At 32.8% G+C, this 24,529-nt stretch overlaps 5 protein-coding genes across 7 annotated transcripts in view; 4 read left to right on the top strand and 1 right to left on the bottom strand.

Moving 5' to 3' along the window:
• Positions 1-348: 348 nt before the first annotated feature.
• On the bottom strand, positions 349-4,114 carry LOC18613409 (uncharacterized). Its single transcript, XM_007050625.3, has 5 exons — positions 3,745-4,114; positions 3,082-3,262; positions 2,142-2,559; positions 1,764-1,844; positions 349-1,236 (listed from the first exon to the last, which is right to left on the bottom strand). Exons 1-5 carry the CDS (start codon positions 3,835-3,837, stop codon positions 735-737), a joined length of 1,275 nt encoding a protein of 424 aa, XP_007050687.3. The 5' UTR covers positions 3,838-4,114; the 3' UTR covers positions 349-734.
• Positions 4,115-12,619: 8,505 nt separating this feature from the next.
• Positions 12,620-17,567, top strand: LOC18613408 (BTB/POZ and MATH domain-containing protein 2-like). Its single transcript, XM_018127746.2, has 4 exons — positions 12,620-13,265; positions 14,693-15,041; positions 15,545-15,821; positions 17,036-17,567. The coding sequence occupies exons 1-4, from the start codon at positions 12,850-12,852 to the stop codon at positions 17,212-17,214; spliced, it is 1,221 nt and encodes a 406-aa protein (XP_017983235.2). The 5' UTR covers positions 12,620-12,849; the 3' UTR covers positions 17,215-17,567.
• A 396-nt stretch (positions 17,568-17,963) lies between these two features.
• On the top strand, positions 17,964-20,567 carry LSM2 (Small nuclear ribonucleoprotein family protein). Its single transcript, XM_018127754.2, has 3 exons — positions 17,964-18,095; positions 18,266-18,424; positions 20,248-20,567. The coding sequence occupies exons 1-3, from the start codon at positions 18,093-18,095 to the stop codon at positions 20,365-20,367; spliced, it is 282 nt and encodes a 93-aa protein (XP_017983243.1). The 5' UTR covers positions 17,964-18,092; the 3' UTR covers positions 20,368-20,567.
• An 839-nt stretch (positions 20,568-21,406) lies between these two features.
• On the top strand, positions 21,407-22,448 carry LOC18613406 (heavy metal-associated isoprenylated plant protein 42-like). The gene is made up of 3 exons (XM_018118096.2): positions 21,407-21,513; positions 21,594-21,672; positions 21,788-22,448. Exons 1-3 carry the CDS (start codon positions 21,490-21,492, stop codon positions 22,441-22,443), a joined length of 759 nt encoding a protein of 252 aa, XP_017973585.2. The 5' UTR covers positions 21,407-21,489; the 3' UTR covers positions 22,444-22,448.
• A 494-nt stretch (positions 22,449-22,942) lies between these two features.
• Positions 22,943-24,529, top strand: part of LOC18613405 (Exonuclease family protein) — a 3,441-nt gene continuing 1,854 nt past the window's right edge. Inside the window, exons 1-3 of one of the 3 annotated variants that reach the window (XM_007050619.3) lie at positions 22,943-23,082; positions 23,841-23,992; positions 24,069-24,202. In XM_007050619.3, the coding sequence (XP_007050681.2) occupies positions 23,042-23,082; positions 23,841-23,992; positions 24,069-24,202 (327 nt within the window). In that variant the 5' untranslated portion in view covers positions 22,943-23,041. Of the gene's footprint in view, positions 23,083-23,153; positions 23,245-23,840; positions 23,993-24,068; positions 24,203-24,529 lie in introns of those variants that run through there. The other 2 variants (XM_088803840.1, XM_088803843.1) reach the window with 2 other exon arrangements.

Here is a 24,529-nt window from a genome sequence, read left to right as displayed (position 1 = left end):
ATTTGTTTCCCTCGTTAAACAGGTCAGTCTCTGAAAAAGGGTTTTTATGGTTGTGTTACCACTGTTATTGAGCAATAATCTCCTACACCAGTCCTTATAAGCTGTTTTCTATTGCATTGAGCGCTTGCAAATCTATGTAGAATATCTCCGAGCAACTGAATACCTAGCTGTTTCATTCATTCAGTAGATCATGAATTCGAAGAAAAACAATAATAAAAAAAAAAAGTTAATTTTCCCTAGTCGATATAGCATACATAAACTTTGCCCATTATAATTATCATTTGTGATTTTTGCACTGCAGTCTTGCGCGCAGCGTTTGGATTGACAAATCAAATGCCATTATAGTAGTTGAGAAAAGCTTCAAATACAGTGACAAAATTGTATTTTTTATACATAGTACAGGTATTGTTTTCTTTACCAGTGTGGCCGTGACAACCCTCCTCTCCATTTACAACTTAATGATTATTTTACATACAGAAGCTGACAGAGGATGAGGTCCTGCTCATATGTGCTCAAGGCCATCACAAGACCATACGGATAGCATAGGATTCAAAGTTCTCTTCTTGAAATATCATGCTTCAATCCCCCTCTCTATTCAGATATCCATGTCCAAGATCAATATACTTGAGTCTAACTCACAGCTAACTACCACATTTTAGTGATTAGAATACCCAGCCAGTCAAGATGTTATCCAAAAGACTAACACTGTCATAAACATGGGTTTTCTTCGGAATTCATGCAAACCTTAGCACTGCTACAGCCATCACCGTTGCAGCTCTGAAGTAGATCTCTTTGACACTTTCCTCCACCCTCTTAATCATCTCCTCATCCTTCAGACCCAACTTGCTAGCATTCTTGCTGATTTGCACGACTGTCTTCCTCAGCCTGTTAACTGCCCAAGAAAGCCAAACTAGCCCAAAGCCAATGCCAGTGCTAAAGAGTTTAGAAGAACTAAATGGAACTCTCCCACAAGCTACCTTACAAATAACAGAGAAAAGAACAGCAAGACCAGTCCCAGCAATGCCAGCAGAGAATTGGGTCAATAGCTCAGGAAGTTCGGGGCCAGATTTCTTCAGGGAAAGAATTGCTGTTCTGCCATGCCGTCTCTTATCAACCATCAAGGAAAGAAGGCTCTCACATGCATGGAAATAATTCTTTTTGTAGAGATCTCTCTCCCTGGCTAACTTCCTGGAGGCCTTCTTCTTTGGTGATGGCTTGAGTTTGATTTTCTCATGACTGTTACAAATGAGTTGCATAAAAATAGGAGAAATACAAACACATTTTGAACAAAAAAAAAATTCATAAGAAAGCACCAAGAACTATAGTTTTCTCAGAAGTTCACATCTTAACCATGTATTTATAAGAACAAACCATCTTTTTGGTCCCATAACTAGTGGACAATAGCCAAGTGGGTATGTAAAACATGATACTGAATTAAACATGCAGGTCAGCCCTGCCATTTTTAGCATATTTGCTACATCATTTCAGTTTCTTTGATCATATTTTTTGTTTCTTACTCTATTATAATTTCTCCATTGTTATGGTCTTAAATGCAATTGACATAAATGCAGAGTCACAACTCACAATCACAAGTCATTATCCCTCGGTTGTAGAAAATTTAGGCATAAATTTCAAGATCTCAAAACAAGATACATTCCAAGTATCTCAAGCTGACACTTTATAGAAGAATTATGGCAAGGGCAAGGGGATTGATAAATGAGGACACAATGAAACATTCTTTAAAGAGATGCTCAGTTACATACCTCTTTGCAGGTGCAATACTTGCAACTTCAAACTGTGGAGAAGACAAGTTAGTACTAGCATGTGCTTCACTGCTCTGAGTCCTGTTTAATCACACTTTTGGGTCAGATGCCTTTCAAACAACATTGAAATCAACTTATTGTTTTACATTCTCATAAGATTAAACCTGAGCAACAAATTTAGTTTTATCGCAAACCAGAAGCACAAGTCAAATGAACTTAACCAATTAAGATAATCAGGTAATTACACTGTAAATACAAATGGTGACAGTAGAAAATTTTCATTCTAAATTTACTCTTCAATAATAATCAAAATACCACAATATAGTGCAGTCATAACAACACTTATTTGTTTGTACTCGTTGTTTTCATTTAACTTACCTGTTGAAGTTTGGAACCAGTGCCAACTGCTTTCTCCACTTAGTTGAGTTGCGGGATAAGTAAAATTTAGCAACGATTGATAGGATATCTGTCATCTCAGTCCCACTACCTGTAAGTATAACTCTACCATCTGGATTAACTGTAATTTTCGAATCACGCACCATCTCTCCTACAAAGTCTGGGAGAGGCTTCTCGGCATTGATTTTGCTACTTGGATAAATTAGAGAAGAAGCATAAGCTTGCTGATGCACACCAAACATCAATGGTTGAAGACCCATCAACTCAGATAGCATAGATAAATCAAGTTCCCCTTTCTCCACTTCATTTGATCCGGACATCAGAAACTTCAAGATTTTTTCATGCCTCATGCACTTTTCAGCTATCCCAAAGCTAAAGTGTGCTGTCTCTGGATAAGCATCTGTGACCAAAGCAGGGTGACTATAAGCATTCTCTAACAGCTATCAGAGACAGTTGGGTGGAATAAATAAATAAATAAATAAGGAATTGACATCGCAAATGAATCTATAAGAATCTGATCTACAGTCACCAAAAAAAATTTCTGCTTTCTCATAGGCTACTAAATTCTTGCAGCATTGTATCGATTGGATTCCCTAATCTAGCTCCTAACACTTTTTCCCCCTTCAAGGATCACTTGTCATAATTATGCTAGAGCTTATTCCGCCTTTTCTAATTACTCTTTCCACTCATGTTTGGGGTGGGAGAGGGGGAGGGAGAGCAGAAGAGCATGATGCAAAGACTTGAATTTAAATCTTAATTCAAATTTTTAAATACACAAACTCTCAAACTATAGAATATTTTTATCAAGACTCTAAGAACAAAAATTGTTTCATTTAATGTATTTTCAGATGTCTCTCTCCTTGAACACATACCAAAAAGCAATTACTAGACCATCTAATAAAATAGCCAACAAGTTGCAGACCTGGTTTACCAATGACCATAGGCCTTTGTGCTGCTGGATCAACATTAACGATCAGTTTAGGCTCACATAGTGCATTAACTGGTTTACATGGCTTCTCAAATCGTTTGCAGTTCAGATCAAAGGGAACTGCTTGTTCTATCTCTTGTTTTACCACCTGACTTGACAAGTAGGATGGACACTCCTGCTTTAATCAAAATAATAATGATTCATTAGCAAATAACTAGTATCACAATTTTTACTAAAACATTTAGTGCAAAGAGAGAGAGAGAGAGAGAGAGAGAGTTGCTAAGCACAAATAAACAAAACTATAAGTAGCAAAATAAGAAGAAAATAAAATAGTTGCAAATTACTGATGGAGCAAATCTCAATAACTTCTAACTCATATCAGATATTACACACTGCGGGCACAGATTTCAATTAATCTCGATTTGACATCAATAAGACACGAAGAAAACATATAATAACTCGAAAATATCCATGTTGAAATTATTGAGAATGACCTGTATAACTAAACGAAGTAGAATTATCAATCATACATGGCGAACAGCAGCTCATAATTGAAATATTAACCAAAAAAAAAAAAAGAAGTAACGAATTCAGATAACAACATATCAAAACCCAAATCATGAAAACCATAGAAAAGAACTTCAATAAAAACATTACCTTGATCATCCTGCCAACGCCTTGCTCTTGCCGAAAAGCAAGCCCCGGGCCCGGAGGGTACCCATGAGAAGGCATCAAGCAAAGCTTCATCATATTTTACGGAGAGAAACCCAGTCCTCAAATTCCAAAAACTCTCCCCTTTAGCTTTTTGTGACCCTTTTGTCACAAAACCATTCACGTATCCATCTCTAGACCTCAAAATCCTCGCTTTCCCCCCCCAATTTTAAGCCTTTTATTCAGTGGTAATAAAAAGAAAGAAAAGTTTAGGATGGGAGATCTAGATTTATGTGATCCAATTGTTAGGATTGAGAATTTCTCTGGGTTTGGTACCTGTGGCAGGCGTCGCCTTGAAAATCCAGATTTGGGGACCCTAAAACAGACCAAAAAATGTCCCTGTTTTTATCTTGGATTCTTCCCAACAGTCGAATTCGTTTCGTTCAGTAGTTAATTTCACGACAGAATTAGTTCTTAGCCGTCCGATTGAGATGTAAGGGCGTGATGGGATGTACTCTAGTTCTGATTTTTTTTATCTGTAAGTCTTCGTGGGTGTGATGAAATACACTGGAACCAAACCGTCATAAAAATCTCGGTGGCACCACAAAGCCCGCTCGTCAGGGTTGACTAACGTGAAGTCATTTGAATCAGCGGTTAAGATTATCTCTCATCAACAGTGAATTTCTGACCTGTCTGTTTTTTTATTGTTTCCTCTAAATTCGGTGGGACTCTATTAATTGCTGTATTTAATTACTTTAATTCTGCAATTATTGCCTGGGCGACGTTGTCAGCTTCGTTCATCTTTAATTAATATCAAACATATGATGCCATGTTTTTATTGATAAGATTTAAAAGTGTATCCATCATGTAAAAATAACTTGCACTCGAATAAGTTTTACGTGATCTTGATATCAACGAATCATAATTATAAAAATTCATCTGAAATCAAATTTATTAAAAATTTTATGTTTATTCGATTAAAATATTTAAAATAATTTTTATTTATTTATTATGAGTTGGGATTTATTAAAAAAAAAAATCATGGTAACTTCCATGAACCAAGTCGGTGGGAGCAAAACTCCAATAATAGGTAGACTTATAAGGAAAAAGAATGTTCAATTCGATTAATTCAATAATATTTTTAATTAATCAATTTGATCAAACTGTATAGACCAAATTCCGTAGCCTTATGGACATTAATGCACTCAAGTCTAATGTTTTTAATTTCTTTTTTTATGCTTTAAATAAAAAGTATGAAATAAATAAAATTGAATTATAAAATCCCAACACCATGAGCTTAGAAACATTAAACTGTTTCAACAATTATAAACAAAATTACATTAAAATGCTCCAACAAATTACTCGTGTGTATATATTGGGCTATTTAGACCGTATAAATTTATTTTATTAGTTTAGTTAATTCAGTTAAAATAATTTTTAATTTCATAATCGTAGATTAACTTGAATTTGTTAGTACATTTTAAAAATAAAAAGTTACAACTCAGTATGAAAAATTATAAATGAAAAGTTATAACTTTATATATGAAATATATATGACAATTGAAACATCACATCAATTAAAAAGTTATATCGGTGTGATTATTGGATTGTACGTAGTTTTTTATTTTAAAAATTATGTTTTTTAATAAAGTAGTATTTGAAAAAATATTTCTAAATTCAAAAGTTAAGAGATAATTGAAAACATCATTATTCAAATGTTTTGATATGAAAAAATATTTTTTTCTTATTATAATTCAAAAATTATATTTTATGGTATGAATCGTTATTTTTTTCATAAAGTATCTATAGATTGTGTCTTGTAACATACAGATGTATGTTTAAAATATAAAAGTGTCAAAGGATTGCGTTATTAAAAGAACAGACACTTGTGAGTCTATGTATAAAATCTAACAACTATTTTGACATACTAAACAAACAAGATAATAGTAGAAAATCAAGAATAAAGAAATATTATGTTTCGAAAAAAAATCAAAAAATAAACATACACTTTGAGTTGACATCATCTACCAAAAGTGTTTGAACTCTTATAATATACTTACTGCAGAAAGTAGGTTATAAAATTAAACAATCTTGTAATATTCAGTTCTAAAATTAAACAATCTTACGATTTTCAAGTATGTCTAGCGGTCTACTTTTGTAAGTGCATTACGAAGTTAGATGTTGGTTTCATTACATAACTCTTTTTTATATACCGAGTAGTGGGACGAACTAAGTTTTAAAAATAATGTCCATTAAAGATTTATTTTATAATAAGATTTATTATATTTTATAATATATTTTATAATATATAATTAATAACTTAACCTTTTTATTATAATAAGATTTATTTTTCTCTATTTGCATTTTTCATTTTTTAATTTAAATTTCACTTAATAATTTAAAAATTAATTTTTTAAAATACTAATTTTTTATTTATAATTTAAATATGTTATAATAAAAATATAAAAATATTAATATTTTTATATTTTAATTTAAAATATTAATTTTATAATTTTTAATTTTTAAATTTTTAAAATAAAATAATGACATTTTAATCTAAAATGTATAAATTTTATTTCCATAGGTATGGACTAGCTAATACCATGGGGGATGGTGGTATTAGCTATTCAAAGCTTTTGTCTAATTTTAAAGAATAGTCATTCTTTTCGGAATGGCTATTCCTTCCCCAAGAGCAAACCAAACAAGGGAATAAAATTTTGTAAGGAATATAAGGGGAATGGCTTAGCCATTCCACCTACCAAACATGACCATAATACATAAGATTTAGTCTTTGGTAAAGAAGTTATGATTTATAAACAAAAATATTAATTAAATTAATGGATTTAACAATGTTAATGAAAAATAAAAGGTAAAATACTTTCACCTCTTAAGTTTTAATTGAAATTATACAAAGATCCATTAGTTTTCAAAATAAATACTCTACCCTCAAAAACTATTTTTTACTAGACACGTAGGTTTAATAGTTAATCAACCGTTAGTGTTTCTATAAATTTGATAACGTGGTAAGAGTAGACTTAAATTTTCGACTGGTGCTACCCTTTCTTGGGGAGTTGGGGAGCACCATTATTTTTTAAAAATATAATAATAATTTTTTAAAATAATAAAGAAAGAAAAGAGCATTTTAGTTTTTTCATAATCGTTGTTAACGGTTTTTGTGCTCTTAGAATGAAGTGTCTATTTCGAAAATTAATTGATCCGCTTGAAATTTCGATTAAAAGTTAAAGCGATAGGATCCATAAATAAATATATAACATGTCAACATAAAGCCTATTTCTTCATTATCTATTGTTAGTTTATTATTTTCAGAGTTGTGTAAAGAAGCACCAATCTTTTTTCTTTTCTCTTTCATTTTTCCTTCCTACGTTTAAATTGCGAAGAGCTATAAAGAAAACTAAAATAAAATACTAGTCGAGAATATTTTGAATATCATCTATAATATTTACTACTCGTAAATATACAAGTTGTAAGATCATCAAACAATTTATCAGTTTCAACATAAACAATTGTTAATAATAATAAGAAAAATCCGTATAGTACAATTAAATGAGTAAATAAATAAATAAGATTAGGTCCTTCTTCTTCTAACTGTATATATTTGACTTTGGGGCTATGAAGTGAACGTGAGTTAGTTCAATTCAAACCCAATGGCCAATAGGTCATTATTAGTGATGACTTGTGGAATTTTTTTTTTTGGAGAAATGTTATTCGGTGCCTACTAACACCAATTAAGATGATATTTGTAAAAATAAAATTATAATTAATGTATTGTATAGTTGTTGAAGTTAGGAGAGTAATGCATTAAATTTAAAGAACAAATAATGCAAATATAAAATATTTTTTGAACTTTATTTTTTTCACAAAATTTATTAACTGAGTCCAGTGAATGAAGTTGTTAAAAACCGACCCATTGCTTTAACATATTTAGTTAGTTTCTTAAGTTTTAAATTTAAAAAGATTAAATATTATATAAGTTTGTAAACTTTTTACTTTTTTCAAATAAATTTTTATTATTTTATTATATCCAAATAAACTCATACCTATGATTTGTACTTGAATAATTTTTGTGTCGAGGAAATTTTGTTATGATATCATGTGCCTTAATGTTATTAGGTTTGTAATCAATTGATATCTTGTACACATGTGAATATTAATATACTCTTTTGATGTGATGAAATTAGTGGAGTGAAAAAACCCAAATCAAGCGAAATTCAAAAAGGAAGACAATGAAAGTAGCAATGAAAATCAAATATAAGTATGTTTGGTTTTACTTTTTTTAACTTAAAAGTTACTATGAAATTTTTATAAAAAAAAATAAAATTAAATTAAAACTGTTTGATAAATTTATTTTTATAAGTATGTAAGTTTTAATTTGATTAAAATTACTATAAAAAGTATTATTAGTATTATATTTAATAAACAAAAATATTTTTTAAACAAAAATAAATTTTTTCTCAAGACGTCTTTTTAAAATAAGATAAAAGAAACTTCTCTTTTGAATTTTTTCCTAAAGTTTTCTTTTAGATTTTGTTTTTTAATTTTTTTCTTTTAGAGTTTTGTAAAATCTTACTTGACTCAATTTTTAATTTTAAGAGGTAAATAAGGATGAGCAAAATTCGGTCAAAATCAAATTAATCGACAAATTCGATTAATTCGATTTTGGTTAAATTAGTTTTACCGGTTTGGGTCAGTTAAAATTTTTGAAGTCGGGTTAATCGAATTAATAGACTTTGAAATAAGTATATTTAAAAGTTTTTATTACATATATGCACTCACACTGATTTTCTATATATATATACACACACGAAGAACTAGATTTAGTCATCAAGTGGGATTTTCTTAAATGTATTGACTCATACATTTTTTCTATACTTGTATATAGTTATTCACTATATATAATATATATCAATACAATATACATATATACTATATAATTATATATTGTAAATATTAATACCGTTTATATTGTTTATAGTTATACATTATATAATATATATCTTAATACCCTATAGATAGTATACTTATTAATACACTGTATATACTATATAACAAGTATAATTAGTCAAGAATTACAAATTAATAATATACTATGTTAGTATATTAGTAAAATTACAAGTAATAATGTAATGTATCGTAACATAAAGCGCATTATTAATATATTATTAAATAAAGTAAAAAATAGAAAAAAGTTAAAAAAATCTATTAAAACCGATTTAACCTGCTAAAGTCGGTTAATTTAAAATTAGTTAAAGTTATTAAATTAGTTTGATTTGGTTTATTTTTTTAGAAAAGTCAGTTAAGTTGGTTAATGGTATTCTTTAATCAAATTAACCAAATGCTCATTCCTAGAAGTAGATAAGATGAAAAAAACCAAACAAATAGGTAAAAAATATAATAAACAAAACAAAAGAACAAATCAAACCAAATTTGGAACATTGAGTAAACAATCAAGTCAAAAAAATAATAAACCAAATCAAATACAAAAATCAAGAATAGCCCCAAATCACAAAAAAAAAAATTATAAATCAATAGACCAAAAAATAAAGAAATCAAGAAGAACAGCACCTCAATGAATCAAATAACAAAGAAAATGAGCATCAAAAGAAAGAAAGAAAATAAAACAAAATCAAAAAAGAAAAAAAAAAGTGAAAAAAGAGGAGAAGAAAATGAAAATAATAAAAAAAGTAAGAAATGAGAGTGGGAGGAGAAATCTAGAGGGGAAAAGGAATAATTTATAAACATAGCAATTAAAAATACCAAAATAACATGTAAATATATTAAAATCTTAAGACCTTATTCAAGACAAAGGAAAAATTGATGATGAAAAATAAAAGAAGACTAAAAAATCTTACAATTACAAAAAAAGTTACCCATTAAAAATTCGATTAAAGCTAAGTTGAAATTTCAATTCGAACACACTAAATTTTTATGTACAATGAATTAAACCTAATTTAATATAATTGGCTTGTCATCAAAGCGGCGCACGCAGTTCGTACCCTCTAAGAACAGCTAAGCACCTATGGAACAATCCAATTAAAAATCATTCAGATGTGTGGTACATGTTGGTCCTAATCAGCCATCTGACTCCAACTTTCAGCAAAATTCTACTATTAATGGTGCACTGACACCTTTCTCTGTTTTTAGCCTTGCATTGCATGCCACTTTCTTTGAATGAAGTACACCAAACAGAGTTTCTACTTTTAGAAGGGAGATGTAGGAGCAGCATGCAACTTTTGACATTTGAGATGAAAAACAGGGTAACTGATACTAACAATAAAATTCTAAAAACAGAAATACTGATATGTAGTAATTTGCAGGGAAAGACAAATCCTATATTGAGATATTAAAACCCATTTATTCAAATTATAATCATGAAGATTTTCAGGTTAGTATTTTCCCTTTTTTTTTAATGGGAGAAAAAAGAAAGCATTAGATGAACGATGTGTTGATTTAATTACCTAATTCATTTACTTGGATAATAAAAGATTTTGGATTTGAATATGGGTAGTCTTTTAAATATTATTCAAAATATGTCTCAAATAAAATGAGTAAAAAAAATAATACATTTTTGATTTAGTTTAAGAGTCGGAAGAGTTTATACATAATATTTAAATAAATCTTGAAATTATTAAAAAAATTTAAATAAGTTTTTATTTTTTATTACGTTTAATCAAATTTTTATATTTTTATTTTAAATCAAATAAGTCATTATAATTAATAATTGATTAATTAGTATTGATCAAAATATCACTTATCATTTTATATACATTAATAGGATGTTGATATGGAAGGTGAAAGATACCTTATAGTCATGTTATTATATTAAATTAATATATCACATTATCATCAATCATGTTATGTCAACATGTTATATTATCATCGATTTTGATATGTTAACATGCCATGTTAATGTCACGAGATATCAAATGACAAATGATATTTTAACTTTAACTCAAAATAAAAAGACATAATATACAATAAGCTCCTAAACTATTTAAAAAAATTCAAATAAACCCTTACATTTTTTTTTGTTCAATCAAACCCTTATACTTTTATTTTGAACCAAATAAACATTTTATATTTTTATTTTGAGTCAAATAACCATTATGACTAATAATTAACTTAATGAAAAGGTCATTTGTTATTCTATATAGCGTGACACTGACGTAAAATAGTAAAATATGATGATATAGCATGTTGACATATCATAATTGATAATGACACGACATATTAATTTAATATAATAACACGATAATATAACATTTTTTACTTTTCACATCACTATTATATTAGTGTCATGTGGATATAAAACAGTGAGAGTCATTTTTGCTATTGACAATTAGCTATTCATTAGTTATAAAAATTTATTTGACTCAAAATAAAAATACAAAAGCTTAATTGAATGTAATAAAAAAATAAAAATTTATTTACATATTTTTAAATAGTTTAAAAACTTATTTGAGCATTATGTCAAATAAAAATATAAAGAATTTATTTAATTTAAAATAAAAAATTGATTGAACATAATAAAAAGTATAAATATTCATTTAAATATTTTAAAATAATGTAAAGGTTTTTTTAGATATTAAAGCCAGAATCTCTCTACAACTAAATTCTTAAATAAAAAAATATTGAGAGTTAAATTTGGTATTTAATCTCCACCTGATAAAATCTTCAGTCCTTGAAAAAGGCAAATGAGCAGTCTTTATCAAAAGATGTATAGGACCATTTATAAGCGGATTGAAGATCTAACTAACATATTCTCTTATTTTTTGAACGGATTTATTTCTAGACGCAGTGGGGTTGCTAGGATTTTCAGGATCACATTGACTGTACCCTTGACTCAAAGCAAATAGAGCAAAGGACCTGAGTCCTGAGGGTATCAGACCACGGTACCCCCCCCCGCAGGCCCCAGAAGGGGCATGTACCGTAAATGTCACAAAATAATGTAAGATAAAAAAGCAGTAGACCACAGCCGGAAAGTTTGAAAAATAATAATGGGAGTGCAGCACGATTGTGGTAGGAAATCCATAAGATGGGGCGTACGGACCCTGGTACGAGTCACCCAGACGTGGTCTCTTCATCACTTCACCAAACATTGGTCCCTACCCACCCAGTTTCTTGCCAGCTCTTTGTGGCTGGCAGTTCACGTCTCGAGCCTAAAGGCCCAGGCCCCCGTTGAGCCCTCAACCCTCGGCTCAGACTGTTCGGAGGCGCGCGCGTTACGCATTCAACGTCATTGTGACACACACATACGGCTTCTAGCTTAAAAAGGAAATGAAGGGTGGTGTTGTAATGCTAATTGTTACTAGCTTTGAAAACTTTTTGAATACTGGTCATGTTTTAACATTACAATAAAATCATCGTTATTTTCGCGATTTATAGAGTTAAAATCAACATATAGATATATTTATATTTTAAACTGTTACATTTACATAATATTGATTATAATAATCAGGTAGTTACATTTTGTTGTACCATGAAAATTATTTTGTAAAAGTCAAAGAAATCCTCTTTTATATATATATATATTTATATATATAAAAGAAGAAAATAGAGAATGCATATCAGTGAAAAGTATAGGAGCGTAACACGCTACATCTAAAGAATTATATAAAAAAACGGAGGAGGGAGTATTTTATCAAGTAGGATTCCTTCCGAAGTCGGACCTTGTTTACCAGAATGCCCATCTATGGACAGCTGTTATCGTCAAAAAAGCGAGTGGCGTTCAAACCCACAATACATTCAGAAGAAAAACGCTTTACCGCTTTCTCTCCACCAATAATTCTCTCATTCACAAAAAAAAAAAAAAACAAATAAAAGAAATTGGTACCCTAATAAAATGAAATTCATTATTATTACGTATGTCAATAAAGTCATCATCTTCGATCATTCTCCCCCTCTCCCATTTGGCTTCCTCTCTCTCTCTCTCCCCGAAACCCTAGAAATTCACCCTCCGGTTAACAGAAGAAAAAAAAAAGAACACCTAAATTTTCTCAAAAGCCCCTCCTTTTCCCGAGAAAATCCTTTTCAATTTAACGGAGAAGAAAATAAAACCCAATTTCGTAAGGAAACTTAGAATTGGGGGGGCATATGGGGAGGGTTCTACGGGAAACATCGAAGCCATCCTCGTCGTCGGCATCCTCCGTCAGCGCCACCACGACGTCGACGTCGGTGACGGAGACGGTGAACGGGTCTCACCAGTTCAAGATCACGGGGTATTCGCTGTCTAAAGGCTTGGGGATCGGCAAATACATAGCTTCTGACACTTTCATGGTGGGTGGATATTTGTGGGCGATCTATTTTTATCCCGATGGGAAGAGCCCCGAAGATAATGCCGCCTACGTTTCGTTGTTCATCGCTTTGGCGAGCGAGGGGACCGATGTTAGGGCGCTTTTTGAGCTCACACTTTTGGATCAGAGCGGGAAAGAGAGGCATAAGGTGCATAGCCATTTTGGGAGGACGCTTGAGAGTGGGCCGTATACGCTTAAGTATCGCGGCAGCATGTGGTAAGGGTTTCTTTTCTTTATTTTTTTTTTGGGGGGGGGGGGTGGTTTTTTTGGGAGTTTGATCTTTGATTTGGTTATTTTGATCGGAATTATGAGATGGTTTTTTTGGGTTGTACTTTGGTGAATTTATTTGGGATGATTGAAGTTTTGGTGGGTTTTGGGGTTTGATGGGTTAATGGTTCTTCTGTTGTAATTTGTTATGGGTTTTAAGTGTCTTGCTGGACACTAAGAAAAGCATGATGGGTTGCTTGTGGTTCTTGTGTTGTAATTTGTAATTCGCAGGTTAACTTTGTTGTTTAAGGGTGTTATCTTGAGTTTTTTCTTTTGTTCCATTTATCGAGCTTTACATTGGTTCTTAGGGAGCTGGGATGTTTGTATAAAATGTGTGTTGCCTATGTAGTACATAAAATAGCAACACAATAGGGGGAATTTGGAGGAATGATTTTCTGTGACATTGTTTGAGACATCAAAAGAGGTTGGGGTGGCTGGCAGAACATAATGTCACAAGTGCTAGCGATCTTGTGAATTTTGATGTGTCTTTTGCATACAATCCTTTTTAGTTCACCGATAATTATTCTAAAATTATATTATAAATGTTATTAGTCTCTATTCTGTGATTCATGCAAATGCATTATGTTTTGCCCATTACTTGTTCTCCAGCTTACTTCCTGGCTTTAACATTCACTGTCATAATTATTATTTTTTCTTTCTTTCCTTCTCCATGTGTCATTACGACTCTATGACATGCAAATCTTAATTTATTTTGAAAGATAAATTTAATGTCAAAATTGTGTATATTGTTCTGGGGATAGGTTGTTTGGTTCAGTGACAAGAAACAAAAGTCCATTATTGGGCAATATGTCTGCTTTCTCATTTTGAGCTATTCATGTGTATTAAAGTTACTTTTTATTAAGTATTGTTACTAAATATTGAATGTTTTCAGCCAATTGTTTTAAGTTTGTACTTTTTTGTATTTTGCAATTTTCTATTTGAATTATTTTCTGACGCATTGCTTGTGTCTGATTTCTATTATGCTCATTGTCAATCCAAACAGTTTAATGTTTCTGCAGCTTGTGTATTTTGTGTCATCGTATTATGTCATCGTATTAGTATTAAGTATTCTTTGAAGCATTTGGTCACACTCAAGTCAGACATACCAAACTCTTCTAATTTTTTGTTTTGTTTGAACTTAGCTAACTAGACAATAAATGTTCGTTGAGACATTTGTGGGTTGTAATATATCAGAATTGACCCAGGGGTTCTTAGCTTCTATGTTTGATGGGGGATTTGTCAATTTCTAGGGTTTGACTCCCTCTTCCTGCTGAAAAATGAACAACAAGAAGCATATTTTATTTGTTTTCCTTATTTATCGTGGTGTATGATAACCTTTGGTGAGTAGAGAAGTAAGTCATTTGATTTTGCTGCAGGGGATATAAACGATTTTTCAAAAGAACTCTACTGGAGCAATCAGACTACCTCAAAGACAATTGCCTCTCTGTTCACTGTAGTGTTGGTGTTGTTAAGTCACATACAGAGGGTCCTAAGGTCTACTCCATAGCTGTTCCACCTTCGAACATCGGTCATCATTTTGGGCAACTACTAGAAAGTGGAAAGGGAACTGATGTAAGCTTTGAAGTTGATGGGGAAGTCTTTCCTGCCCACAAGTTGGTACTTGCTGCTCATTCACCTGTGTTTAGGGCACAACTTTTTGGTCCAATGAAGGATCAGAATACACGGAAAATAAAAGTTGAAGACATGGAAGCTCCAGTTTTTAAGGTTCACTAAAATACCACCTCTTCTTATGTTGGACAAAAACTCATGCTACTTTTTGTGCATGATAATGCATGGGCAATCGATGCATGGTGTCAACTTGCCATGGATAGCATGCACTGGCCTTAGATGTATGATACCAACTGGCCTTGTTAGCATGCCTGATGTCAATAATTAGTTATTAAAAATTCCATAATCAAAGCTATATGGTGAGGCGGCTGATGCAATGTCTTAAAAAGCAGAATCTGAATGTGGCTTGTACTGTCTTAAGCTTTTAGTTGATTGCTTCATAGAACACAGAAGTGGGTGGCTAATGGTTGTACATATAGCGTGTAACTCATGAGTATTGGCTTCTTTACATTTCTTAAAATTATGATATTTATGCCTTATCTCAAGTCTTCAATTATTTACTTGTCAAGTCAAATCAAATTGACTATTAATATTCATGCAATCTGTAGTAATGATTACTGATATACTATTATCTCTATGCCTTATTTTGTACTTTGCAGGCTTTACTTCACTTTATATACTGGGATTGTCTACCTGACATGCAAGAACTCACTGGTCTCAATTCAAAGTGGGCGTCGACATTGATGTCTCAGCATCTGCTTGCAGCTGCAGATAGGTATGGCCTAGATAGGCTGCGATTGCTCTGTGAGGCCAATCTTTGTGAGGATGTTGCAATCAACACTGTGGCAACTACATTAGCCTTGGCTGAGCAGCACCATTGTTTCCAGCTGAAAGCTGTGTGTCTCAAGTTTGTTGCGATGCCAGAAAATCTAAGAGGTGAATCTATTTTTGTTTTGATATTACATCAATATTGCATTGGGTATCCTATGTTATAACTCGTAAATGTCATTTTAGTAGAAAAAAACTTAACTGAGTATGCTAGTTATCAGTTGAACCAAGGTTCTTTGGTTCTTTAAACTGGAAATTATTGAAATTATGGATTCATCAAGCCAAAATTGGTGACAGGATTAAAAAATTGTCATAGAAGCATTGTATTTGAATGAGTCATCTTGTAGCTCTTTAATTCCAGGCCACATAGAGGAGTTTGGTTGGAAAGTAAATAGGTTTTGTCATTTATTAAGATATGTCTTATTGTAATGGTATGTCCCATAAATGCTAAAGTTAAATGCAGTGGCAGCTGGTTTGGTGTAGAGCTTTTCTGTCATGTGATTGTGTCTTAAGCCTTTCATGATAAATGCATCCATTCTTCTTGCAAGCAAACATAAGAAACGCTTAGCATCCATTTCAAGATTTGGTGCTTGTCCTTTGTCGAAAGCTTGGAATTTTCACCCTTCATACAACTGTTATGAATTGCTCATTCGGGTTTCAGATGGTAATTTGACTGCATATGCATTATGCAATGGTTGTTGCAATGAGATGGAGACCTGAAGTGTGAGTTTTTACAAGTGTTTAACTTTTGAAAGTATTTCCTCTACTTTTTCACAGAAAAGGCTATTGGGCTTGCACTATCAAAAAGTGCATAAATTTGGGAAAGGAAGTCATGTAGCTCTCTGCATTTGTATTAAACCTGATATACACGGAAATCACATTTTTCATAGGAGTAGATGTTAAGTTTTTGTTGTAAGCCATCCTAGGACAGTATTAACTGGAGGAACACCAGTTGATTATCGTCTGTTTTTGTAAGTAATAGTTCTATATAATGAAATGATCCTCTTTAATCTTCAAAAAAAAAAAAAAAGATGTTAAGTTTTTCTCATAGGAAGATATTTTATTACAGTTTGGTTGCAGAAACCCAAAAAGATTTTTTTTTCTATGGTAATCTCAGATAAAATGAATGATTCTGCCTGCATTTATTCATATCCATCATCAGGCAGAAAATTTCTCTAAGTAGTTACAAGATTTATCCCATTGTCAGTATTCTGGTTCTTGCAAATTTTATCTTATGTTGGATAAATTACAATGATGTGTGTTTTGTTTAACAATGTTTTCCTTGACTGAATTATTTGTATTTTGTTTATTTGGTTTTGCAGCTGTAATGCAAACTGATGGATTTGAGTACTTGAAGGAAAGTTGCCCGTCTGTCTTGACTGAGCTCTTGGAGTATGTGGCTAGAGTGAATGAGCATTCAGTGATTGTATGCAGACATGGGAATGAGGCCATCCTTGATGGAAGTGATGCCAATGGTAGGCGGGTGAAGCAACGGCTATAGTAGCAGCAGCTTGCCATAGTTTCCTTCGTAGGTTAAAAAAAAAAATGAAGAAAAAAAAATGAATGAAGAAAAGGAAAATATATTTCTCTAGGAATAGGAAAAAATTTTCCAGTGCTAAGCTTTGGTATTTGTAAGAGATGTAAATGTAGTTGTTCATTTGGTGTCCATTGTTTGCGTTGTATTGGGAATGAGAAGTGTTTCCAAAATTGTAGTTTTTCCAGAACTTGCCCTTTCAGATTTGTAGTAGTTGGTATCACTCTGATTACTGATTTGTGTGTGGAGGATTGATTGACGTCCTAGCAGCTAATGTTAGAGACGGCAAGTGTTTACTAATGTCCATTCACTTTTACAAATATTATTTCATTATTTCTTTTTTCCAATTATAAAAGCTTCAAGGGTCGGCTTCCTCCTATAGTTCTTTATAGTTGAACAGGGGTGGTGGGCCGAACGTGAATTATTATTGTACGTTGTTTGTGACGAAATGGCAATGAATAATGAAATCGTTGGGGGTAGGAGGAATTGAACCGAGGCTGGATGTATTGTTGGAACACTAAATAAGAAGGGCCATAGCCCTTATGGATGGCTTCGAGGCCCAAAATCAGAGTGGGAAACGGGCTTTCCCGGCAAACCAATGGAGAATTGTTCAAACAATGGAAAAGGCGGAAGGTTATATCCGTAAATAAGTGCGTAGCAGTAGTGGTAGTGGTGGGTATAAATATAATGAAGTAGTAACTCGCTAGTTTAAGTTTTGCAACTCCGCTGTACACCTCAGCTCGGACAGCATTCGGCTCCATCAAATTTTCATCGCAGCAAAACGCAGAAACTCTCCCTCTCCCTCTCCCTCTCTCTCTCTCCTTTTAGGCACAGGAATCAACATCATGGTAATCTTCTTCTTTCAGTTTCATCATGTTCTTATGAGTTTGTGTTTTTTTTTTTTCATTTTCTTGCCACCGAAATCATTCTTTTATTTAATTGTGGTCGCAATTATTTTCCCCTATGGCATTCTCCAATGGGCTTCTCTTTATTTATTTTTGGGGTGGGGTTGCTGCAGTTGTTCTTTTCATATTTCAAGGACTTGGTGGGAAGAGAAGTGACGGTGGAGTTGAAGAATGATTTGGCAATTAGAGGAACTCTTCACTCTGTTGATCAATACCTCAATATCAAGCTCGAGAACACTAGGGTTGTCGATCAAGACAAGTATCCTCACATGGTATGCCCCCTTTTTCTTTTGTATTCGCCTTTGCTCATTCATTTCCCCTTCATTTTCTTGTTATCATAGGGGTTTATCACGGGATTACTTTACAATTAGGTGTCTTAAAAGTTAGGGTTTCTTTTTCTTTTTTACTTCGTTACCTGGAAGAAATGTATTGGGTCTTCTACGTATCTACTTTTTCTTTCATTCCAACCGGCTTCTTTTTTTGGGGGTAAACATGAGATGAGGGAAGCTGAATTTGGGGCTTACCAAGTGTTTTTTTGTACGCGCTACCTTCTCTTACAGATTGTTTATTTATATTTTTTCTTTTGCTATTTGATTTTGTACTGAATATCAATCACTTTATTCGTTGACTAGTAGCACTTTCCATTGATTTACTTCTCCAATAGAAGTGATGAGTCCTATGAATTTTCTTTTTCTCAATACCTGAAAGTCCAAATACTTCTCACCTTAATTTACTTATCATTCTTCACCGTTTCTTCTTTGCATCTGATTTGCATGCTCTCCTCTACCTATTGGAAAATGGCACTTTTGTTATTGTCTATCTTTCTTTTCTGTTTTGCTTTCCACGAATGGTGTGTCTCTGTCTTGTGCTATGTCAATGACAAATTTATCCTCTGGGGTTTATCTGTAGATAAAATTTTTGAGTAGTTTACTTTTAATTGGAATGCCTTACTCCTATTTCACACCCATGGTTAGAGAGCACTAGTCAGAAAAGTGGAATGAGGAAGCATTGTGTTTTGTACTAATATGCCCTGTTAATATTAGCATGATGCTACATGGTCTAGCATTTGGCACATAGGATTATTGAAGCAGGATGTGCTTTACTAGTATTATGTGTTACCTGAAAGAATTTCATCCTAATCTTGGCTTTCAGCTCAACTGTAAAATCTATATAGCAATTAATGTTTCAAGAGGCAGGCAGGAGAGCCTATTCAAACAAGGCAACTTACATTTTAAGCTGCTTAAGAAAAGAGTAGCAATGCAATCTGACTTGTTTGCTGCTAGGAAGGATGGGTTTGTACTGGATCAATCTAAACCTGTCACCTTTTACCTCAGCAAGACTTGTGCCAGAAGTGCAGCGATCTTGGAGTGTGTCAAATGTGATGTTAATCTGGCTATCGCTTGTGGTTTATGTTTTGCTAGTTGTTTGCCACTTCTTTTTTCGAAATATATTTGTTTTGAAATTTTTTTTTTTTCTTTTGGCTTATGTCAGCCTCAAGTCATTTCATGTTGATTGTTGATGATTGCTTGCTTTGAATACAGTTTGGCTATTGGGCATGTTAGATGGAGTGATAGATGTGAATTTGACATGGAAGTCCCAGTTTTAGTGTGTAATATTTATTTGGTAATCTTTTATTAGTTTTGAGAGTGAAAATACTTTCGTTCTTTTAATGATCTGTTAGCTTTTGAGTCAAAGACTGGTATAACTTTGAAACACTTTGTTACTGCTGAATACCATGTCTTAACTTTGCATAAAGTTGGTTCCTCTCTCCATCTAATACGCTATCAGTTTTTCTTCTATTTCTTTGTTTTTTTTTCTTTTATCTTTAAATTAATCCTTTAGTGCCAAGACATGCATTCCCCAGCATGGTTGTAAAAGTTATCCTGGAAGTATCACCAGGTTGGAATGTCCTTTTACTCAATACTCATAGCAAGTGTCTTGGTTAGGCTTTGTCACAGTTGGCTATATCAATCTCAATTTTCAATCTCTTCGCATCCCTTGGGCTTGATGTCACTGCTTCTGTTATCTCTGTATATTTGTTTTTCTCATTTCAATATTGACCGGCTGAATGTGATGAGTTTCTGTTTGGTTACAGCTTTCAGTGAGGAACTGTTTTATCAGAGGCTCGGTTGTGAGATATGTCCAGCTACCTCCTGATGGTGTTGACATTGAATTGCTTCATGATGCCACAAGAAGAGAAGCTCGGGGAGGCTGAAAAGCATTTGGTGACAAATTCAATGTACTTTAATGAACATTTGATTAAGATACTTTTGCTTCAAATAGTTTCTGAATTAAGCAAAGATAGTGACAAGTTAATGAAGACTAATCCCTCTTTGCATTAGTGTAGACAAATTGATGTTGGTTTGTGTATCAACAAATTTGATTTGTTGAAAGAATATTTCCTTATCGAAGAAATGTGTACAATGCTAGTAGCTAGTTACGATGCTGTTAGATGTTTGTTGAGTAGGAATGAATCCTGAGGATGAAGTCTGAAACATAGGCTGTGGAAAGCTTGTGTAGCAAGGGTATGTTGCACAATGAATAAATAAAGTCACAGCAAGTTTCATTTAGAATACGTAAAATGTTGCACGATGAGAAAGATGGTGAGGTTGGAGGTTAATTTTTGGTGCAGTTGGTTGGTTCAATGGCAAGGGCTTAACTTATTAACTTATTAATTATAGAAGGTACCACGTATTAGGATTTCAAATTCACCACATTCGCAATTTCCTAATTTAACATGATTCCTCCAAGGAATAAATTTAGTAATCAACCAAATCATACAGTTTCAGTCCCTTAAAAATGTTTATTATTTACCATTTTTACTATTATCTTTTTCCCTGTCTTATAAATTGGAAATAATAATCTAACAAATTTCTCCTGATTCATTTTGTCCACCGTATGATCGCCAATTCCAATTTGGAAACTCTGTGCATTCATTCAATAGAAAAGATCATACTCAAGGCAATCTAACTTGATTTGTTTTCTTGAAATGGGATGTTAAGTTACCTTCTCTTCTAAGGACGACTCCTTCATTATTTTGTAAACGTAAAATCTCTTGATCTCTTACGTCAATTACGCAAATCAAATCTTCTCCATTCTACAAAACAACGCTTAGGCTTTAATTATTTCCATTTCAGTTAAAGCTAAATGAAGCATCATGATTTTCTGGCCAAAAAGGAAAAATCATGGAGATTTTCTTTTAAATAGCAAGGCAACAGTTCAAGGCACACATAACTACATTACTCCTCTCCTTACTGTCTTCTAAGAACGTTCATTTCGTTTAATCCCATCAATCATTCTTCTCTGTTTTGCCTGGCCTTGGGTACTCTGGTTCCATATGGGAGATGGTGTGAATGTCCCGGTATGCACCTTAATGTCTTTCTTTTTCACATGTTTTAATACCCATGTTTTCCTTTTCATGGTTTTACCTTTTATTTGCAGACTTGTGTTCTCAAAGTGAATATCCAATGCTGTGCAGCATGTCCCATGAAAGTGAAGAAAAAGTTGCAGAAAATCGATGGCATGTTTGCTCCATGAAAGAATATTACAGTACTAGTCTATTTTGAATCTTAAAGACACTGACAACTTTTAAAATACTTTCTGATTTTTTCTTCTCATCTGATTATGTCGCCTAGGCGTGTATGCTATCGACATAGATGCCAAAAATGGGCTGGTGTCTGTTTGGGGCATGGTCCAACCGTCTATGCTCATCCAGACCATATCAGAAAAGGTTGGCAAAAAAGCGGAGCTTTACGCCTATGAGAAGAACCCCAAGGTTCCAAGCAAAATGCTAGCCCAAGGGAATAGTTGTTCTCCCTGTAAATACGAGAAAAATAACCAACCATGTTCTTTTCCTGATGGATCCAATGACCACGACAAGGGTAAAGACAACCATGATCAGGCTGTCCATAATGAAGTTAAGGGCAATATACCAAAGGGGCCTGAAGGCACACTTTCTTGGCATCACCCACAAAATGGCATGAAAAAGAAGAAACACGGCTTTGCTGGTTGGTTTGGCAAGAAGAGTACTGTTGAACCAAGAGTGATTGGCAATTATGGAGGACCACGGCCAGGATATGCAAGGCTGCCACCTCCACCTCCACCTATTCCACCGCCATCATATAGATATGGACAGCATGCACCACTTTATCCCTACTCACCACCCTACCGAATAACAAGGCCGCCGCGGCCATATCCATATGATTTCTATGAGAAGAAGGAAGCGCCAACAGGCAACTCTGCTTTTCACTCATTTCGCGATGATAATGTTAATGCTTGCAGCATGATGTGAGCTGGTGCCAAAATTGAATATGATTAGTGTTTTTTCAGTTTATCATCCAGGAATAACATAACATATCATATAACTTTATGCATATGATATGTAGTTTAATTTTGTTCTTTCTTCCTAGGCATTTAGCTGACTCTCAATTTGCAACTAAATTTGAATATTTGAGTATATTGTATGTATGTATGTAGGCATATCTTCATGTAGGTGTGACATTTGCATACACACATGAATGTCAATGCATTTGGTGATATATATTTCATTTAGAAAACAGTTGCAGCTATATCATTAATCATATTATCAATAATTATTACATGTTTTCGTTTCACATTATCACTTGATAAAAAATAATTATTATAAATCATGAGATATTATTTGATAAAAAATAATAAATAATATTTTGATTAGAAATACTTTCTCAATCATTAATTATGATAAAATCTTATTTAATTCAAAAATATATATAATAATTTAATTGAATATAATAAGAACAGATACTATGCCCATAAACTTTGGAAAATGCTTCACGCCAAAACAATAAACACCCCACGCCCATACACACCGGAAAATTCCCCGTCATTTTCATCTCCGGATCTAGTACCCCATGGCCTCCGAACCTGATCCTTCAGAATCCCGAACCCAAAGGTCCCATGTCTCTCTTTCTCTATATTTATGCTTGTGCTCTTTCTGATTGTTGGTCATTTATTGATGAGACATGTTTGGATGCCTAGAAAATATGGGAAAGAATACGGACGAAAATGCGTGTCATTGGTTCATTTACTTTGTTTTTAGTTGATCAACTCCTGGGTACTAAAAAGATAGTAACAAATTTATTTGTTTCCTCGCAGTTTCTCAGAATCTCTCTGCTTTCCCCTCTTACAGTTTTGTTTGTTTCCATATGAGGTTTTAGCTGATTTCAATAATTTTTCTGGGATATTAAATGCTACTTTACGTTTTACTTAATTTTGATCACTTATGTTGTTGCTGTTTCAAGTTAGCGTCTGATCGATCACACTTTTACGTTTTGCTCTTTTAGCAAAAAAAAAAAAAAAAAGAAAATTGAATATGAGGCACAATACAAATAGTAAAGGGTAAAATGTAAAAGTATCAATCAAACGAAGTCTTAGGACCAAGATTTGGTAGACATAGAGAATATACATCAGCTATCATAATGTAGGCAATTTGAGTTTAACTGTTGAAGTATGATACTGTGAAATACGGGAAAAAATGGATATTGCTGAGAAGTTTCCACTTTTGCTGCTTCAGACATAAACTATGTGATAATAACTCTCTATTTAGATCTTTAAGCTGATATTGTCTTTGTTTTTCTTGATGATGATACATTGGTTGTGCTTGTAATGCATGTAAGTGTAACGATCTTTTTTCCATTATTTTTGTTACAGGCACAAATGCCCTGCATGCTATAAACAATTTAAGAGAAAGCTGCATCTTATAGAGCATATGAAAATCTCATACCATTCAGTTCATCAACCTAGATGCGGGGTGTGCCAAAAGCACTGCAAATCTTTTGAATCAGTGCGAGAACATATTAGTGGTGAGATAATATGCATGTTCATTCTCATTTGTCAATTTTTATTGTGTAAGCATCTCATCTCTTTCCTTTTACATAGGTCCATTGGCAAAGTCAAATTGTTCGAAGATTTTTTTGAACCAAGGTTGTAATCTTTGTTTAAAAGTTCTGGATAGCCCTGCTGCCCTTAATGAACATAAACAAAAGTGCTGCCTAAATGCTCCTGTTCCCCTTGTAAGTAGCCCAGTGAAACTATTAAAATGCTAAAATAGAATCTTATCAATGATGGAGCTTTCCCCCCTCCGCCCTTCTTTATTTATCTATAACAATATGTTATATATGCCCTTTGGACACATGTTTTACTATATTTCTCTTGTATTTTGTGTTTTGGATGCCTTATTTGTAAGTTATATGATAAAATGAATCATGAAAACAAGGAAAAAGTACATTTGGCTAAAGTTGAGTAACTGGTGCATAGTGACCTTTCTAATCACATTCATACTGCAGAATAACTTGTTTTGAGTCGTTATTTAATTCATTGCCAAATATAACCTAAATATT

Source organism: Theobroma cacao, chromosome 1 (genome assembly GCF_053813885.1).
Source record: "Theobroma cacao isolate CCN51 chromosome 1, ASM5381388v1, whole genome shotgun sequence".
NCBI lineage: Eukaryota > Viridiplantae > Streptophyta > Magnoliopsida > Malvales > Malvaceae > Theobroma > Theobroma cacao.
This window is presented reverse-complemented; position numbering and strand designations above follow the sequence as displayed.

What these genes read in the sequence shown, in the direction of transcription:
- LOC18613408 (XM_018127746.2), top strand. Translation starts at nt 12,850, where the DNA reads ATGGGGAGGGTTCTACGGGAAACATCGAAGCCATCCTCGTCGTCGGCA. An exon ending in AAGTATCGCGGCAGCATGTG is followed by an intron (nt 13,266 to 14,692) that starts GTAAGGGTTTCT and finishes ATTTTGCTGCAG; the next exon opens with GGGATATAAACGATTTTTCA. An exon ending in GATGCCAGAAAATCTAAGAG is followed by an intron (nt 15,822 to 17,035) that starts GTGAATCTATTT and finishes TTGGTTTTGCAG; the next exon opens with CTGTAATGCAAACTGATGGA.
- LSM2 (XM_018127754.2), top strand. An exon ending in AAGACAAGTATCCTCACATG is followed by an intron (nt 18,425 to 20,247) that starts GTATGCCCCCTT and finishes GTTTGGTTACAG; the next exon opens with CTTTCAGTGAGGAACTGTTT.
- LOC18613406 (XM_018118096.2), top strand. Translation starts at nt 21,490, where the DNA reads ATGGGAGATGGTGTGAATGTCCCG. An exon ending in GAGATGGTGTGAATGTCCCG is followed by an intron (nt 21,514 to 21,593) that starts GTATGCACCTTA and finishes TTTTATTTGCAG; the next exon opens with ACTTGTGTTCTCAAAGTGAA. An exon ending in AAAGTTGCAGAAAATCGATG is followed by an intron (nt 21,673 to 21,787) that starts GCATGTTTGCTC and finishes TATGTCGCCTAG; the next exon opens with GCGTGTATGCTATCGACATA.
- LOC18613409 (XM_007050625.3), bottom strand. Translation starts at nt 3,837, where the DNA reads ATGATGAAGCTTTGCTTGATGCCTTCTCATGGGTACCCTCCGGGCCCG. An exon ending in TATGGTCATTGGTAAACCAG is followed by an intron (nt 2,560 to 3,081) that starts GTCTGCAACTTG and finishes CTTTGGTCACAG; the next exon opens with ATGCTTATCCAGAGACAGCA. An exon ending in AGTATTGCACCTGCAAAGAG is followed by an intron (nt 1,237 to 1,763) that starts GTATGTAACTGA and finishes CATTTGTAACAG; the next exon opens with TCATGAGAAAATCAAACTCA.